Genomic DNA, 20,043 nt, shown 5'->3' with positions numbered 1-20,043 from the left:
TCCACCTTCAGTGAGCCCTTCCTTCAGCAGGGCTCTTAGGGATGGAGTGTTTTAACCCAAAGGAGTAGTTCTAATGTAGGCATTTTAGTCCAGGCAGCAGGAGCAGAGAGGGTTGAGGGGAGGCGGGGTTGACAGGGTGGCGGGGAGGCAGATGAGTTTGTGGTTCCATGAGATCAAACTCTAAGCCCCCAACCTTGCTGCAACCACCCCTGCCAACCTGTAGACCCAGATCTGAGCGTGGCAGCTGGGTGGTGCCAAAGAAACGTCACCAAGAACAGTACATCTGACTGTATGCATTCTGTGAGAGGCCTTATTTTCCTGGGCTCCAAAAATCACTGCAGATGGTGACTGCAGCCCTGAAATTAAAAGACAGTTGTTTCTTGAAAGAAAAGCTATGACCAATCCAGACAGCATATTAAAAAGCAGTGACATCACTTCACCGACAAAGGTCTAGTCAAAGCTATGGTTTTTCCAGTACTCATGTATGGATGTGAGAGTTGGACCATAAAGAAGGCTGAGCACTGAAGAATTGATGCTTTTGAACTGCGGTGTTGGAGAAGACTCTTGAGAGTCCCCTGGACTGCAAGGAGATCAAACCAGTCAATCCTAAAAGATATCAGTCCTGAATATTCATTGGAAGGATTGATGCTGAAGCTGAAGCTCCAATACTTTGGCCACCTGATTCGAAGAACTGACTAATTGGAAAAGACCCTGATGCTGGGAAAGATTGAAGGCAGGAGGAGAAGGGGATGACAGAGGATGAGATGGTAGGATGGCATCACCGACTCGATGGACATGAGTTTGAGTAAGCTCCGGGAGTTGGTAATGGACAGGGAAGCCTGGCATGCTGCAGTCCATGGGGTCACAAAGAGTCAGACACAATTAAGCAACTGAACTGAACTGAATTGAATGCATTCTGTATTGTCTAAGGCTGGAAAAAGAGCCTTATATGTTTGGGATCCTAAGTGTCCCACATCTGGTCACAGAATCCAACAGGAGTTGGCTTGGTTCTTCAAAAATGTCCTCCTTCAGGATCTTGGTGACAGAGTGGATAAGAATCCACCCACCAATGCAGGGGACACAGGCTCAACCCCTGATCTGGGAAGAGTCCACATGCCACGGAGCAGCAACTAAGCCCGTGTGCCATAACTATGGAAGCCCGCACTCTAGAGCCGGTAACCACAACTACTGGGCCCGTGTGCCCTGGAGCCTGTGCTCTGAGAGACAGAAGCCACTGCAGTGAGAAGCCTGTGCACCACGACGCAAAGGAGCCCCCACTCACTGTGGCTTGGGAAAGCCTGCACACAGCAATGGAGACCCAGTGCAGACAAAAAAAAAAAAACTTGTTTAAAAAAAAAATGTCCTCCTTCAGCCCCTTTCCAGATGGTGTACAGATGACAAACCACCCCATCCCACTGTGACTGCTGAGCCCTGAGTTCTGGGGCACCTGGATGGATGGAGGTTCTGCGGTCCACCAGGCTGGTGATTCATTCGGTGTCACTGGTCGATGCCAATTTTCTCTTGTCTGGTCTCTGGAAGACCCAAAGAACAATGAATCAACACGCTCATCACAAACCTTCATTTCCTAAGAGACAGTCCTGGTTGAAATTAATGCCCTGAAATATGTGCCTTCCCCTGTTAGGCTTACTTTGTAAGAAAAATGCCCAAGTTCAACAAGCCACTAAGCCAAGGACACAACGTTTTCTCTTTGTGATGAAAAACAGATATCCCATTAAATGGGATAAATTACTTGGTTACACTTAGTTTGCCTTTAAGTGTTCTGTTACTAAATATTCCTTGGCTGGGAATTTCCCTTTTCCCTGTTGGCTTGCAGATTTGTTACATAGCCTCTTGCCTGAAACCCTGTCCTCTTAGCTTTGAGTATCGATTTTCACCAGGCCAATAAGACAAGTAATAACAGGTACATGTTGGATTCTTCAGCTTGTGTTTCAATCTGTGGTTTGAGACAAGGACATCAGTATTGTGTTGGCTCAATGTCCATAGAGACTTAATTCCATTAACTGTAACCCGACCACCATCTCTATGGGCTCTTTCTCCATTGCATAGAGGCATTTTAAAGTCTTTTCTATTTTACTTATTTTTATTAAAAAAAATTTTTGTCAATGCCTTGTGGCATGTGGGGGTCTTAGTTCCCCCACCAGGGATCAAACCTGTGTCCCATGCATTGCAAGGTGGATTCTTAACCACTGGACCACCAGGAAAGTCCCTAAATAATTTTAATTAAAAATAGTAATGTAAATGTCTATTTGCCTTTCTCAGATGGCTATTGCGGTGGGTCTCCCAGAACCAGAAGAATAAGTGACTCTTTAGAATCCTCTCCAGGCTCTCAGTTGAGATGGCCTTTGGGAGAAAAGTGATTACCCTGACCATTACTACCTGACTGGCTGACTGCCAACCTGCCTCTGATTTCCATGGACAAGGATCTGATGGCCAGGTCCAGGATGACCTTGATATTCATAGCCACATAGAGTCCATCACTTATTTATATCTGCTTTTTTTTTCAAGGTCAATTTCTTCATCTTCCTGAAAATCCTCAAGCTTCTCATTTCTAAGCTCAGAGCTCATCAAATGTGCTTCAGAGATTATAAATACAGGTGAGTGGCCTGAGGTCAGTACCGAACAGTCAAAGTTTATTTTGACCCCTTCTGGCTATTCTGGCTAATGTCCCAGGAAGGGGGAAAATGGCATTCATATGTTTCTCTCCTGAGATGAGGGTGTCTGCGAGAGCACTTCAGGGAAAAAGCATTAGGGTGTCATGTAAGGCTTTTGCTAAAGTTCGAGGACCTTCTGGTCCCATGAAAATGAAGTCAGTGGTGAGTAATCAAGGGCACACACATTCCCAGGAGGAAACTGAAAAATGCCCCTAAGAATGGGTGCTTTATAGGGATAGGAAGGAATCACATGAAGGGGAGTTGGACAGTTGCCTTATTTGAGGTAACAGAATAAAAGACATAGCATAACTTAGAAGGCCCTGGAGAAGGAAATGGCAACCCACCCCAATGTCTGTGCCTGGAGAATCCCATGGACAGAAAAGCCTGGCAGGCTATAATCTATGGGATCACAAGAGTCGGTCATGACACAGCAGCTGAACAACAACGAAACAACTCAGAAGAGAGTATTTGGGTATTTTTAAGACCTCGAGTAATATGACCACAAACTTTTGGAGCCCAAAGAAGTACATTTTTAACACAGTCGTGCTTTCTCTGAGACTTACTTTTGCTGTATCCCTTGTTCTGCTTCCATGGTGACCGAGGTCCCATCTCACAGTGTCAGATCATGGGTGTTTACTTACCTTTGCGTCAATCAAATGCTGAATGTATCCAAGACAAAGGTCCCCCTCTCCTCCTCTTTTCCCAGTTATTCTGCTTTCTGTAGCATGTGTGTGCTTCTTGGGGATGCAGTGTTTTAACCCAAAGTTTTGCTCAAAACTTAGAGATTTTAGTCCACGTGGCAGACCAGGGGCAGGGGTGTGCGTGAGAGTGGCTATATAGCTGGGCTTCTGTCTCTCTAAGGCCAGAAGCCACCATGAGCCAGGTATGCTAGGAAGGTAGTTTTTCATTTTTCCAACAGACATTCAATGAGGGTCTATGATGTGCTGTCACAGTTTTTCAAATAAAAGGAAAATAGGATGGGGACCCCATCTGTGAGGAGCACACATTCCAACTCACCAAGGGTGAGGATGTGGGTGTAGAGTGAATCAGGAGGGCCGATGCTGGCCTTCACCCTGAGTTGACCTTGGGCAAGTTGCTTGGCCCCCAGGTCTGCTTTATGGTGTGTTACCTGGGAGAGTCACCCCAGACCCATCCTCAACTTCTGATGAGGGTTAAAGGAGGTCCTAGTTACATGTGTTGTAACCTAATTAGATGCAATGAATAGTATTTGCCTGGGGTTTCCAGATCCCAAATCCTATCAGCGTAACCCCCTACCCTCGGGAGTTCCAGAAGCATAAACACATACAGTTCAGGACCAGGCAAATATATACAGTTGTTGGCTCAGATATTATGCAAACCCCCATTGCCAAGGGGTCCTTGGGCTGGCCTGGACCACACAGAGCTCTGTGTCTTTCTGGGCGCCTCTGGCCGAGCCTGTAAGTGGCTGACAGCCTCTCTGGCCCTTTTCCCAAGGCGAAATCTCTCACCCCTCTCTGAGGGCGGAGGTCCAAGACCAAGAGCAGGGCTTCTCCCTCCTACCCTGCCTAGGTCCATTCACTGGGGAATCCTCACTAACCAGGCACCCAGGGAACCCAGTTACCGTGAAAACCCATCAGAGGACAGCACTCCCAAGAGGCAGAAACAGGGGCAGACAAATGTCAAGGCACCACCTTCCACACAGACAGAGTGCCTAAACCCTGCCAAAGCCCACCATAGGCCACTGGGCTGTCCCTGAGTTGCGGACCCTCAGTGGCCCCTATGATAGCTTTCCATCCTGGCTATGTTAAGCATCACCAGATAGCCGGCCCCAAAGCCCTGACTCGTGAACCCCTCCACTGGGTATTCGATTCAGTATCGAGGGATGGAGCCCCAGAACTTGGACTTCTTTTGGGTTGGGAGGTGTGTTTTGCTGGGACATTGTTGTGGTGTACGGGTTTTCTCTAGTTGTGTGCACGGGGGCTTCTCTTGTTGTGAGCACAGGTTCTAGATTGCGGGCGCTTAGTTACCCCATGGCATGTGGGATCTTAGATCCGCAACCAGGGATGGAACCTGTGTCCTCTGCACTGGCAGACAGATTTTTAACCACTGGACCAACAGTGTTCCCCGTGCATGGACTTCTTGCAGGAGAGTTCCTAGAAGATTCTGATACACAATCAGAATACACAGACCATGGGACCAGATGCATAGAATTTTCTGGTTGGACCATGGCAGGTATGTTTCTAAGCAGCCTGACATCCTCTTTTCCAGGCTCTTCTCCAGAGTTATCCAAGACAATGGCTCTCAAATGTCTTTTTTCTTTTTAAAAAAAAACTTACTTATTTTTATCTGTTTGACTGCATCGGGTCTTAGTTGAGGCACACGAATCTTTGTTACATCATATGGGATCTTCCATTGCAGCCCGAGAACTCTCTAGTTGTGGCTTGTGGGCTCTAGAGCACACAGGCTCCATAGTTGTGGCTCTTAAGTTTAGTTGCCCTGCGACATGTGGAGTCTTAGTTCCCTGAGCAGGGATCGAACCCGCAGCCCCTGCATGGCAAGGCGGATTCTTAACCACTGGACTACCAGGGGAGTCTCTAGGGGCCTATCTCTTAGGCCACCTTATTTTACCACCTGCTCCAGGGAATCATGCATTTGCCCATCTTTCTGTCCGAGCAGTGCTAACTCCCTCATTTCTAAGTTCTGGGAAGGCTGCTTCTTGTCACCTCAAGGGGCCATGAGCACACCCAGCTCATACTGCCCTCCCCCATGTTGGAAGGTCCTCCTCTTCCACGTCCCCCTCTATTGGGGCCCCTGCTAGGATGAGGAGAAGGGGGCGACGAAGCCAATGCATTTTGTCCAAACTCTGGTAGGAACAGTCTGGCCTCCAACTCTCCCAGGTTTTCGAGAACTTTCAGAATGTAGTTCTCAAGATTTGGACCCCCTCCAGGAGTATATCTTAGGAAAGTTTAAATTAGACACACTTGAGACTCGCCAAAGAGACAAGTTGCTAGGACTCCAGAACCTTCTGTAATCCTATCCTTCATTACCCGGCTTCCATCATTCAAGCAGTAAACTGTAACCAGCCCAGCTGCATGGTCTGGCAAGGGATGGCGGAGGCAGACCCAGAGAGGGAGCAGTGTCTCTGAATTGTGGACAGACCCCAGCAGACCCTCAGGCTGGAGGGGGTTCTCTGTTCCTTGTGGTTCCCAGCACGGAGGTGGCACGCTCCTCCTAGATAAATGATCTTAACTTTCCGTGTGATGCATGGGGCAGGACTCTTAATGAACTTGAAAAGGAGAATCATGTCTTTTTTAACATTTATTTTTATTTTAGTTTTTAAAGTACATATCTTTAAAAATATATTTATCTGTCTTTGGTTGTGATGGGTCTTCGTTGCTGTGCCTGCAGATTTTCTCTAGTTGTGGAGAACAGGATCACCCTCTAGTTACGGTGCATAGGCTTCTCATTGCAGTGGCTTCTCTTGTTGTGGAGCATGGGCTCCCGTAGTTGCTCCAGAGTTCAGGCTCAAAAGTTGTGGTGGCCTTAGTTGCCCTCCCGCATGTGGCATCTTCCTGGACCGGCGATCAAACTGGTGTCCCTTGTATTGCAAGGCAAATTCTTAATCATAGGAACACCAGGGAAGCCCAGAACCATTTCTTGGTGAACTTATAAAGGACTTTCAGAAAAATGTCACAAATGGAAGAAAAATTGATCAGAGTCACTGAGATTGTGAGCAACCTGAGGGAGAGATGGCTTCTTTAAAAATAGTGACAACTAAATGTTATTGATCATGCATCACATCACATATTGGGTATGGTTTAGTCTGAGGGTTGGTCCCATGTTATTTAGTCCTTAAAATGGCAATGTTAGGAATTATTATTAATAATAATATTTTTTATTATTTTAGCATTTCATATGATATTAGTAGTAGTATAATCCTCATTTTTTACAGGTAGAGAGGTTAAATAGTTTGTCCAGGGCCACATCGCTGGTAATCGGCGGTACTGGGATTCAAATCCTGGTCCCAGGTACTGTCTTCGTGTCCCACTGCCTTTGACCCCAGCTCCTTCTCTCTGTACTCGCTCACATGTTCAGAACAGATGCCTAATAAACATTTGATGAAGAGCTGCAGCTGCTGCTGCTGCTAAGTCGCTTCAGTTGTGTCTGACTCTGTGCGACCCCATAGGCAGCAGCCCACCATGCTCCTCTGTCCCTGGGATTCTCCAAGCAAGAATACTGGAGTGGGTTGCCATTTCCTTCTCCAGCTGAAGAGCTAACCGATTGCAATAAACTAAGCCATTAAAATAAACAAATGACTGTAGATGAAAAAGGGGCATAAACACAGTTCATAAGAGGAGCTGCTATAGGTGTTTATGGATTTTCATCCAAACAGAGACGTAAATAGTCTTTTGTCCAAAGAGAACTCAGAATCATATGAGAAATGGGAAATTTCTTTGGAATATGCACAGAGGGAGAGCAGTTACTAAACTGACCCAAAAAGTCATTTGAAGATGATCATTCTTTAACAATTCTTCCATGCTAAGTGTGGGGACTTTGGATTGGATTCTGGAATGTGAAAAGGACATTATTGGAAAAGCTGGTGAAATCTGGGTAAAGTCTGGAGGATACTTATTGGTCATGTGCCAACACTGGTTTCTTAATGCTGCCAAAGGTCCCGTGGGTCTGTAAGATTTTAACATTAGGGGAAACAGTGAAGGGTATGTGGGAATCCTCTGTGCGATCTTTGCTAGTTTTCTGTAGATCTAAAAGTACTTCAAGATGAACAGTTTATTTAAAAAACATAGTGTCATAGCATGACCCTGAGAATAAGTTGATGATAAGACATGCATGAAAGTATGTGTTATTAAAATCCAAAATAGGGACTGCCATGGTAGTCCAGTGACTAAGACTCTGAGCTCCTCATGCAGGGAGGTGTGGGTTTGATCCCTGGTCTGGGAGCTACATCCCATGTGCCACAACTAAGACTCAATACAGCTAAATAAATCTTTTTTAAAATAACCCATAAATAAATAAATACATATTTTAATATTTTTATAAATAAATATTTTTAAAATAACTCAGAGCAGGGGTCAAAGACTCACACACTTGCAAGGGCCAGTCTGTTCGGGTTGGAGAAACCGTGTTCCCTCTAAAGGCTGTAGATGACGATTGGCAACAAGGAATTGGGGCCCAGCCTGGCCAGATCTCCCCACTTTTCAAAAGAAGCTGAACGTCTGGACCTCTTTGCTTGAAATCTCATTGTTTAAGGGCAGCTGCAATAGCAAAGATCACTACTTAGCATAAGCAAAAGCTGTCAGCAGGTCAAATATAACCCATGGATGCCAATTTGCAATCTCTGAGCTAAAGGAATTTAAAACACTCCTGGAAATTAGAGAAACAAACAAGCAAACCCTGAAACTCTTGACATAGTCTCTGCTTGGGAACACGTTAATGTGGCTCAGCTAAATGAGTGTGCACAGGTGGGTGTGGGAGCGCTGGTAGGCATGAGCTCGGCTCAGGAGGACCACGTAACCGGTTGCTGCATCTCAGATTCTCTACTCCTGGGTCCCAGTGCTCGGTCCTGGGACGCTCAGCTCACGTGCTAGGGTTGGGAGGCGTCCCCCTGCTTGGTGACTCCTGCTCAACTCTTATTGGCTGTAGGTCCTTTTAGGGTACAAAGGTGAGGGTTTTTATTTCATTGATAACGTTCAAACACAAGATTCATAGTAGATGCTTTCTCTTGAATAAAATTAAATCTCCCTGAAGACACTGCACATGAGGGCTGCTGACCCTCTCTGTTCCCACATTTTTTTTTCTTTTTTTTTTTTTTACTTCAAGATGCAGCATGTGGAATCTTAGTTCCCTGACCAGGGATTGAACCCTCACCCCCTGCAGCAGAAGTGCAGAGTCTTAGCCACTGGACTGCCAGGGAAGTCCCTCCACATCTTTAACTCCACGGGGTTTTTATTCAGTGAGGAGAAAGGAATCTTCTCCTAGTCTGGCCCTTTAAGACAAGTGACTTGGGCAAAAAAAAAAAAAAAATCATTACATTTAAGTTCTTTTTTTCCCCAAATGTGTATCAGACAGTAGCTTTGTTTATGCCCCAAATGTGAGTCACCTTTGCTCATGTAGTTAGTTTGAAATTAAGAAACTGCTCAAAAGTGAAGAGCAGTTGTTTCCAAATGTGGCTGCTTGATATCCCATGGGGAGTCCTTTACAAATCCTCATTCCCTGGACCCAACGTCCAGAGACTCGGGGGGTTGACACGGGGCCCAGGAAGCTGTATTGAGAGCCAACCAGTAATATATATATATATATATATATATTTTTTTTTTTTTTTTCCAAAGCTTTGTAGGAATTCTAATAGCCCATTTGGGAACCACCGGTATGCGGTACGGAATGTCTGGGCCCCAGCTGTGCATTTGCACGTGGGTGGTACAAAGGAATGTTTGTCTTTTTTGTGTAGAGTGTATACAACAGTGAGTGTCCACACGGTGCTTTTTACGAGAAGGATCAGTTTCTCATTTCCTGCTGCCCTTGCTGTCGGGTTGGGAGCAGCATGGGGACAGATGATGAAATCCTGCTTGTAGTGTGCAAGGCCTGAGTATGAGGTGAGACGCCCCGCTCCAGGCTGGGAGGTACCACTTAGTGGCTGTGTGACCTTGGGCAAGTCATTTTCTTTCCCTTCTCAGGCTCTGTAAGGCATTGACATTGGAAGTCCTAAATAGAGGAAGAAGTAGAGGCACTTGCTAGCCAGGTAATAGGAAACTCGTGTAATGTCCCAGGGGGACAACCATGTACATGTAAATATATCCATCAAACAAAATGTTAAGATCTGTAGGTATGGGACTTCCCTGGTGGTCCAGTGGCTAAGACTCCGTGCCCTCAATGCAGGAGGCCAGAGTTCGATCCCTGGTCAGGGAACTAGACTCCACATGCTGCAACCAAGAAGTTGCATGCCACAACTAAAGAAGCTGCATCCCCAATGAAGACCTGTTGTAGTCAAATAAATAAATAAATATTAAAAAAAAAAAGATCTGTAGGTATATCATAATCTGTATGGAGAAATCCATTCATTCATTCATTCATTCATCCATCTAATTCATGTTTTCTGAGCATCTTCCATGAGTCAGGTGTGGGGATGCATCTGTGAACAAGACCATACTGGCTCTTAGAGCATTCAATGTGTAGGTACCCAAGGAGACAAACAAAACCCAACTATTTATCAATATGATTGGAGCTACACTAAAGGGCTTCCCTGGTAGCGCAGCTGGTAAAGAATCCCCTTGCAGTGCAGGAGACCCCAGTTCAATTCCTGGGTTGAGAAATTCCCCCTGGAGAAGGGATAGGCTACCCACTCTAGTATTCTTGGGCTTCCCTGGTGGCTCAGATGGTAAAGAATTCGCCTACAATTCGAGAGACCTGGGTTCAATCCCTGGGTTGGGAAGACCCCCTGGAGGAGGGAATGGCAACCCCACTCCAGTATTCTTGCCTGGAGAACCCCTATGGACAGAGGAGATTGGCGGGCTGCAGTTCATGGGGTCACAAAGAGTCAGACACAACTGAACGACTAAGCACAATCGGTACACAGAAGAGCAGGAAATGTTGCCTGTTCCCAGGGTGGCTTTCATGACACCTGTTCGGTTGTTATTTGCAGATTGGCCAAGTCCACACTGGTCCTCATCCCTCTATTGGGTGTTCATGAGATTCTCTTCTCTTTCATCACTGATGATCAAGTTGAAGGATTTCCAAGACTTATACGACTCTACATTCAGTTGACCCTGGGCTCCTTCCATGTAAGTAGATGTCTGAACAAGGACTTCTTACCTTTGTAGAAAGCCTAATGCCTTTGATCCAGACAGACTCAGAATTTCGAGAGCCTGCAGGTGCAAAAAGTAATGGCAGGATTGATCAGCAAGGGCCTTTCACATTAGGAGGGTGTGGAGAGGGAAATGTTGCTTTAATCCTGCCAGCATGACTTGGTGACTACGAAAGGAAAAGTGGTTTGTTTCCTGCTCTGTAATAGTTGGTATGACTCACAATCATTTTCTCTGCGAGTGTCAGTATGGAGTCCTTTATTAAATGCCTATTTTTGCTGGGTTCTCCGCAACATGAACAGTGCAACATGAACAGTGAGTAGAGACCAGGAGGCTCTTGAACCTTGACAGTTGTGTGGGAGCTGAAACTAGAAACAAGAGGCCAGCTGTGGTTGACGTACCTAGGCGTTTTGCTCATCCATTGCTTAAATTGTCATCCATTACTTAGCAGATTAAAATGACAGTCATCTTTATTATTTCTCATTACTCTGGGGGTCAGGAATCCAGGTAGGACATAGTAGGACATAGACATCTGTCTAACCTCTCTTCCATGGGATTCATGGGTCAAACTTTGTAGATGACTTCCCCACTCATTTAGAGCCGAAGCTTTGAAGGCTTGGATGGCTGAGGCTAGCTGAAGTGATGTTCTGTGCTGTGCTCAGTCATGTCTGACCCTTTGCGACCCCATGAACTGTAGCCAACCAGGTTCCTCTGTCCATGGGATTCTCCAGGCAAGAATACTGGAGTGGATTGCCATTTCCTTCTCCAGGAGATCTTCCTGACCCAGGGATCAAACCCATGTCTCTTGCATCTCCTGCATTGGCAGGGGAAATCTTTGCCACCAGAAGTGGTTTTGTTTGGGTCAAATAAATGTCATTGAATCTTCACATTCTCACTGTGAGGGAGTGATTATTCTATTGTTTTATAGTTGAAAGACCTGTGGCTCAGAGGAACTTTTGCATATGCCAAGTAGCAGAGATGAGATTTGCATTCAGAGATTAAGCCTTGCTTGTAACCGCTATGCAGTAGGGCTTCTCAGGTGCTCTGTGAAGGTCAGAACCAAGCTTCCTATATCAGAGTCTTTCTTGTTAATATTTATTTTTATTTATGTATTTGGTTGCACCTTGTCATAGTGGAGGCATGCAGAATCTTTTAGTTGTACCGTGTGAATGTAGTTGCTGCATGTGGGACCTAGTTCCCTAACCAGGGATTGAACCTGGATTCCCTGCATTGGGAGCATGGAGTCTTAGCCACTGGACCACCAGGGAAGTCCCTATGTCAGAGTCCTGAAGCCACTACCAGCAGACACTGTCAGCTACTGAGATTCTGTGGGCAGTGAGAAAATGCACCTGACCACTGCACACTCACCAGAGGCTGGGGAGACAGAGCCTGACGTATGGTAGGGGTCACTGGGCAACAGCTCTTTTTTTCCTTCTGTTACAGCTGAATTGCATGTGGTTTTGAGCAGAGACAGAGCACACACTGATAATTTTTTTCATTTTGAAACCATGTTTATTTCAATCTTTTGGGGATTTCAAAGGCTATAGTTTAGTCATTTGGGTTTCCTATGTTACTTGGTCTTAATCTTCTTTAAAAAGTAATCCCAAATGAGAAATGGCAACAACAAAACAAAAGCCTACAGCTGTTCTGTCAGAAGTATTGGGTGCCCTTTTTTCCTCAGAAAGTTTGATCCATCAAGTGACCCCTTGATCAGCTCTTCTCACTTACCCAAAGCCAGCTGAAGATCAGACACTCATGTGGAGTCTTGTGGGTCAGATTTCTGAGAAAGAATCCTAGCCTATCAAACTCTCTGGTGACTGGAAGCATGTTTGGGTCACCCATTATTGTGTAACAAACTAGTCCTGAAAGTCTTAGCTTGCAGCAGTAACTGTGTTATTATCCTGAAGGATTCTGTGAGCTGAGCTGTCAGAGTGATCCTTTTGATACATGTCATCTTTGAATGAGGCTGGAAACATCTGAGTGGAAGTGAGGAATAGATTTAAGGGTCTAGATCTGATAGACAGAGTGCCTGATGAACTATGGACTGAAGTTCGTGACATTGTACAGGAGACAGGGGTCAAGACCATCCCCATGAAAAAGACATGTAAAAAGGCAAAATGGTTGTCTGAGGAGGCCTTACAAATAGCTGTGAAAAGAAGAGAAGTGAAAAGCAAAGGAGAAAAGGAGATATTGCCATTTGAATGCAGAGTTCCAAAGAATAGCAAGGAGAGATAAGAAAGCCTTCCTCAGCGATCAATGCAAAGAAATATAGGAAAACAACAGAATGGGAAAGACTAGAGATCTCTTCAAGAAAATTAGAGATACCAAGGGAACATTGCATGCAAAAATGGGTTCAATAAAGGACAGAAATGGTATAGACCTAACAGAAGCAGAAGATATTAAGAAGAGGTGGCAAGAATACACAGAAGAACTGTACAAAAAAGATCTTCATGACCCAGATAATCATGATGGTGTGATCACTCACCTAGAGCCAGACATCCTGGAATGTGAAGTCAAGTGGGCCTTAGAAAGCATCACTATGAACAAAGTCAGTGGAGGTGATGGAATTCCAGTTGAGCTATTTCAAATCCTAAAAGATGATGCTGTGAAAGTGTTGCATGCAATATGCCAGCAAATTTGGAAAACTCAGCAGTGGCCACAGGACTGGAAAAGGTCAGTTTTCATTCAATCCCTAAGAAAGGCAATGCCAAAGAATGCTCAAACTACTGCACAGTTGCACTCATCTCACATGCTAGTAAAGTAATGCTCAAAATTCTCCAAGCCAGGCTTCAGCAATACGTGAACCAAGAACTTCCAGATGTTCAAGCTGGTTTTAGAAAAGGCAGAGGAACCAGAGATCAAATTGCCAATATCTGCTGGATCATTGAAAAAGCAAGAGAGTTCCAGAAAAACATCTGTTTCTGCTTTATTGACTATGCCAAAGCTTTTGACTGTGTGGATCACAATAAACTGTGGAAAATCCTGAAAGAGATGGGAATACCAGACCACCTGACCCACCTCTTGAGAAACCTGTATGCAGGTCAGGAAGCAACAGTTAGAACTGGACATGGAACAAGAGACTGGTTCCAAATCGGGAAAGGAGTATGTCAAGGCTGTATATTGTCACCCTGCTTATTTAACTTATATGCAGAGTACATCATGAGAAACTCTGGGCTGGAAGAAGCAAAAGCTGGAATCAAGATTGCCGGGAGAAATATCAATAACCTATCAATATGCAGATGACACCACCCTTATGGCAGAGAGTGAAGAGGAACTATAAAGCCTCTTGATGAAAATGAAAGAGGAGAGTGGAAAAGTTGGCTTAAAGCTCAACATTCAGAAAACTAAGATCATGGCATCTGGTCCCATCACTTCATGGCAAATAGATGGGGAAACAGTGGAAACAGTGGCTGACTTTATTTTTGGGGGGCTCCAAATTCACTGCAGATGGTGATTGCAGCCATGAAATTAAAAGACACTTACTCCTTGGAAGGAAAGTTATGACCAACCTAGATAGCATATTAAAAAGCAGAGACATTACTTTGCCAAAAAAGGTCCATCTAGTCAAGGCTATGGTTTTTCCAGTAGTCATGTATGGGATGTGAGAGTTGAACTATAAAGAAAGCTGAGTGCCGAAGAATTGATGCTTTTGAACTGCGGTGTTGGAGAAGACTCTTGAGAGTCCCTTGGACTGCAAGGAGATCCAACCAGTTCATCATAAAGGAGATCAGTCCTGGGTGTTCATTGGAAGGACTGATGCTGAAGCTGAAACTCCAATACTTTGGCCACGTGATGCGAAGAGCTGACTCATTTGAAAAGATCCTGATGCTGGGAAAGATTGAGGGCAGGAAGAGAAGGGGACGACAGAGGATGAGATGGTTGGATGGCATCACCGACTCAATGGACATGGGTTTGGGTGGACTTCGGGAGTTGGTAATGGACAGGGAGGCCTGGCCTGCTGCGGTTCATGGGGTCACAAAGAGTCGGACACGACTGAGCAACTGAGCTGAACTGCTTTGGTGGGGGGGCCTTCGCTCTCACAAGGTCTTATTGCTTAGAGGATTTCATCAGCCTCCCGCTGCTCTCAAGGGATCTCTGGAGAAACTGCCACATGGTGCGACATATGGAGTGAGAGACATCTGCTCGTGGGGCTGAGCCCTTCACACCTGCTTCATCTAGAATAAGAATTAACCAGACGCCAGCATGTTCCTCCAACCGTGACTCAGGAACGCGAAGAAGTGAAAGAGATGCTTGTGATGTGGAATCCTATTTTAGCCAACTGATTCATGAGAGTTCCAGCACCCTGTTCTAATATCCTAGACCCAGAGGCAAATAACACCTGCCCTGCCAACTGCACAAAGCAGCTCTGACCCTCCTAGGAGGCCGAGTGTGTGAGAATGGTAAAATTAGTTGCACTGTGCCCCCTTTAGGAGCCCTAGAGCAGAGCCATTCTGTAGCCATGGAATAAAGGTGCCCAGGAGAAGGAAAATTCCCCATCCCTGGGCAGAATCCAAACACGTGACTGAGGTCGTGTCAGCCCGCGTGGAGATCTCTGGCTTCCATGAGGACGAGCATAAAAATCAACCCACCCCAGAGCAACATTTTATAATTCCTTTTCAATTCCAGCTCCGTTCCCAGCACCAAACCTCCCACCCTAGCAACAGCAGATGAGAGAAATGTTATCAAGAGGGATGGAAGAGTCAGCCTACACCATGACCTTCATTCTCTGTTTGGAAACGTGTCCTTTCCTTTTGAGTCCTGGCATTTTATGATGTTCTTCCCATAAACACTCAAGCCCTTGTGTCCTGCACGCATATTGAGCTCCAGTGTATCAGACACACAGCCTAAGTCCCAGAGACCCTCGTGTCTCAGGGAAAGCCATAGCAGTACCGCCGAAATCCATCTCCTGATGATCTCCAGCCTCAGCATTTCTCTTTGTTGGCTTTATTCTTGGAGGGGCTCACTCCAAGGAGTGTGGCTGGGAGAGATGCCCTTGAGTGTCTCCAAACTGACTTTGACTCTGAACTTGGCCAATGCGGGGAAGAGATGAAGCCTTCTTTGTTGATGAAAAGAATTGTGATTGGCCCTGCTAGGGTCACATGACCATATGAGCAGCTTATGGTTGTGATAGCTTTCACAGAACATGAGGACCACATGATTGACAGCCCTGCCAGAAGCCCAGGGAGTGGGGGAGGATCAGGAAAGGATGCAAGTCAGGCAAAATACAAAAATAGCTTAATTGCCCACTATGGACAAGTAGAAATGGGACAGTTGCCTTTTTCAGTATTTGTATAATTGAATAAATGATGTTGGGCTTCCCCTGGTGACTCAGATGGTAAAGAATCTGCCTGCAACGCAGGAGACCTGGGTTTGATCCCTGGATCAGGAAGATCCCCTGGAGAAGGGAATGACACCCCACTCCAGTATTCTTGCCAGGAGAATCCCATGGATAGAAGAGCCTGGCAGGCTACAGTCCATGGGATTGCAAAGAGTCGGACATGACTGAGCGACTCACACACACACACACATTATTGACCTATGACCACCTAAGCAAATGCCTTGGCTGATGTGGGTGGTGGGTGTCAAAGTAAGAAGAGACCCCATGGAAATCCAAGTTAACATCACCAGTAGGTACTAACTAGACTAACTCTAGTTAGCACAAGCAAGTAGCTGTCCGCCTGTTGTAGAAACTGCTGAGACTAGGGCCGGCCTGCAGACGTTCCAAGTGACCCTCAGACACCTCTTCTACCGAGCTGAACTTCACACCACCTCTTCCTTTCATTCCAGGGGCTACTGGTGGCCTGGCAGTATTGCTTTGCTAATGGAGAGGTAAGTTTTCCGTGCTGACTTCTAGCCTCCTGCGAAGCTGGAGCTGGCATCCTGCTGCCCCCTGGAGGGTTCAGTTTATATGACAGTGCCATGGGGAGACCTGCAGTGGCCAGCATGTGTTGGGACAAATGGGCACCTTGGGTGTTCTGTGGAGAGAAGAGGAGGTAGCTTAGACTCCAGGGGCAAGGTGTTGGGGTGAGTTTTCTTTACAGAACCCAACCGTGGCCCCGCTGGAGCTATGCCAGGAGGATCAAAGTGTGATAGAGGGAACCAGCTGCAAGTCTAGAGACCAAAAGTTCGCATCAAGCCTTGAAGACTCACCCGCTTAGGAGCTCTGCATTAGGTCACCATGGCTCTTGGAACCTCAGCCTGTAAAATGGGAGTAGCAACAGTCCCTACCCTGCAGTGTTACCCTGGGGTGTGCGTGGTAAAGGTCCTCTGCCTCGTAACAATGGTTATATTTATTATTATTGCAGAGTGCCAGTCAGCTCTCTGCTCACTTGGAAAGAGGCTTGAAAGGGGGAAGGGCCCAGGTTGGAGCAGTTTGTTCCTGACTTAGCAGCCGGTGGGATTTCTAGCTCCCTTTCATCCTCCCCTCTCCCCATCCCAGGTTTAAATATTGATCTCTGCCTCCTTCTGCTAGAATCTAAGCTCCTTGACAGCAAAACCTCGTCTGTCTTGCTCACTGCTGCCTTTTCTGTATCTTCACACAGGGTCCCTTGATTCACCAGGCAGGTTTCAGAGGCCACCTTGACACAGTCCTTTTCTAAACACTGTGTCTCATATTTTTGTTGCCTCCTCCCATGGTCCTGCCTAACAGCCTCAGGTGTTACTACCCTCTGCTCTGCTCACATGTATCTGCTTCTCTGTTCCTTTCTCCTAGTGAGAACGCAGGTTTCCTAAGGGTGGTTCTGAGTAGCCACTCAACACACATTTGCTGAGTGGATGCAGAATTCAATGATTTCCGGGCAGTAACCCTGCTCTCTTCTCACCTGGCAGGTAAAGGCTGAGCTGCGGAAGCAGTGGGCCCGCTTCTTGCTAGCCCACCACTCAGGCTGCAGAGCCTGGGTCCTAGGGAAGAACTTCCGATTCCTGGGGAAATGTCCCAAGAAGCTCTCGGAGGGGACCAACTCCGGGTCGCTGCAGAAGGCGCAGCCCTCGCCCGGCGGTGGGCGGCTCCTGCACTTGACCCGGGAGGGCCTGGGGGTGATGGGCACCCCGCCCCGTCAAGGCCACACAGCTTGGCCCCGCGGCAGCAGCCTGTCGGAGAGCAGCGAGGGCGACTTCACCCTGGTGCACACCATGGAGGAGATCTTCGAAGAGAGTGAGATCTAGGCAGGAGCCCACTGCACCAGTTCCCGGGGACTCCTCAGCACTTAAGGGAGGCAGCAGCCAAGCTGGATGATGCAGGCTGAGCATCCTTCCAGCACACCCGGCTCTCTCCTGATGCCACGACTCTTTCCAGGCTTTCTATGCTCCGTAGACAGAGGCTGCATACCCTCACCACTTCTGCCTGCCCTTGTCATCCTCATCACCCCCGCAGGTGTGTTTTCCAGAATGACCACCAGCCTCCCGGGTTGGCCCCAAATTCGAGTGCCTGGAGCCTGGGGACTCAGAGAGATGTCTGCTCAGAAACAGAGGCCAGTGCTCCCTTTCCTTTCCCCTTCGTGGCACCAGATGTCCACCTGAAGTCAGGAGCAGGGTGTCCCAGGACCACCTGCCAAGTGGTTCACATGCAGAGTCTGACTCATTCATGGCAAAGATACTGAGAGATGCACCTGAGCACTTAGATGGCCGGTGATGGGATTTGTATAACAAGCAGCCCAGGTAATTCTGCTGCAAGCCTACATTTTGAAAATCCAGGGCAGGATGCACTGGAACTAGAAGCCCCTCTGAACTGGCCACTGGTCCAGTGAGGCCTGCGGCATTCTGCATTCAGCGGTTAGGCTGTGACCTGCCTGCCCTCCTCCTCTGACAGTTCGGATCCCACTCCATGGAAGTTCTGTTTGACCCGAGACAAGCCCATCCTTCCTTGGAGTGTTGGCCCCAGCTCCCAGGGCCCCTCTCAAAGTTGCCATTGGTGGTTTTCTCACCTTTCTGGCTCCACCTGCCTTTCTGAGTTTGACTTCTTCAAGCCTCACTTGTCTATTGTTCTCTGCCATGTTTGATTTGCCATCAATGGCTGTACCTGCTTCTCTGGGGGGTCTACCCACTGCTCTCCCTGGCCCAAGTCCCCAGTGATAAGAATTCTACTCCTCCTATGGAAATTATGCTAAGAGCTGGAGGGTACCCAACTTAAATGAGAGGACTGTGGGTGATCTGGACATGTCAAGGGGGTGCTGAGGGGGCAAGGGCTAGGGAACCCGGTATGCTGACGGGGAATGAGTTGTACTGCAGGCCCTGAGTGGAAGATGTTTCTGGAGGCAGAGGAGGGCCCAGGCTTAGGGACAAGTTCAGTGACTGAAACTAAGATGAGAGGCTGAGGAAGGTCAAAGGAGGAATGCAGAGCATATGGTGTCGGTGTTTAGGAGTGTTGCTTTTATAATGTGTGAACTGTATGTGAGTGGGTGGGCAGGATGTATTGCTGTTGGGCCAGATCCTGCCTTATTTTAGGGGGACGAGAGGTATGATGCTTATCAAGTATGGTTGCCAGATTCAGCAATTAAAAATACACAATCTCAATTAAATTTGAATTTTGGATCAATTAATAATAGTATTGTCTGAGTATATCCCATGGGATATATTTTATGTGAAATTCAAGTCTAATTGCACATCTGGTATGTCACCTGGCAACTCCATGGTCAAGGACACTTGGCAGCAAGACAGGGACCAGGGTGAGGCAAGTGAGGAACTCAGTTCAGGTGCAAAATGGAAGAGAGCACTAAAAATAAAAACAACAAAACTCCACAGTCGTCAAGTACTATTTTAATGCGATAAAAAAGCAACAACAATTCTGTGAGCTACAGTCCATGGCCCATTCACAAAAAGGATATTTTATTGGAACCAGGCCAGGATGAGAGTGGAGTACATAGGACCATGAGATATAAATGCAGGGTCTGGTCCTGACTTTAAAAATTTTTGAGGAACTTCCCTGGTGGTCCAGTGGTTAAGACTCCATGCTTCCACTGCAGGGCATGTGGGTTCTATCCTGGTTGGGGAACTAAGATCCTACATGATGCAGAAAGCATCCAGAAAGAAATTAAAAAAAAAATATTTTGCTCATAATGGACATTTTAACATTAATTTTTATTTTTAAATGATTACATCAAAGTATCATTTATGTTGATTACTGAGCTTTTGGTCACCCACCTTAAATTTTGCACCTGAAGTGCCCATCTTCCCCTCCCCCCAGTCCTGGCTCTGCTCTGCACCAGGGGAAACTGAAGCAATGACCTTAGGCAAGTACATAACAAAGCAAAGGTTTCTTTTTTGTGTCCAGATTATCCACAATTCAATCATTAAGATATATGCCCTAGTTTTTTCGTTCTGTAAAAGTTTCTTCTATTTCTCACTGGCTTATTAGCACCTAGAAAGTTGGGCTGTGTGAATTCCTAGCTGGTTCCCAGCATAGCCGGTTGAGAACAGGTTCAGAACACATCCATCAAAGGAAACAAAGAAATGTCTCAGGAGCACTGGATACTATTGAGAGTCAGTTATTCAGGGCCCGGCCATTTATAAAAGGGACTTTTTTAAAGTGTTTGTAATTAAGTCCTCCCCACTCACTCCACAAATGGGGTGCCACACAC

At 46.5% G+C, this 20,043-nt stretch overlaps 1 protein-coding gene across 1 annotated transcript in view; it reads left to right on the top strand.

The window, feature by feature from the left end:
* The window catches only part of GLP2R (glucagon like peptide 2 receptor), a 43,109-nt gene extending 23,066 nt beyond the window's left edge, over nt 1-20,043 (top strand). The window contains exons 10-13 of the mRNA XM_065910910.1: nt 2,527-2,615; nt 10,309-10,447; nt 16,256-16,297; nt 17,297-20,043. Coding sequence (XP_065766982.1) covers nt 2,527-2,615; nt 10,309-10,447; nt 16,256-16,297; nt 17,297-17,632 — 606 coding nt within the window. The 3' untranslated portion in view covers nt 17,633-20,043. The remainder of the gene's footprint in view (nt 1-2,526; nt 2,616-10,308; nt 10,448-16,255; nt 16,298-17,296) is intronic.

Source organism: Muntiacus reevesi, chromosome 18 (genome assembly GCF_963930625.1).
Source record: "Muntiacus reevesi chromosome 18, mMunRee1.1, whole genome shotgun sequence".
In the NCBI taxonomy this organism is placed as follows: domain Eukaryota; kingdom Metazoa; phylum Chordata; class Mammalia; order Artiodactyla; family Cervidae; genus Muntiacus; species Muntiacus reevesi.
Note: the sequence above shows the minus strand (reverse complement) of the source record. Positions and strands in the feature narration are given on the sequence as shown.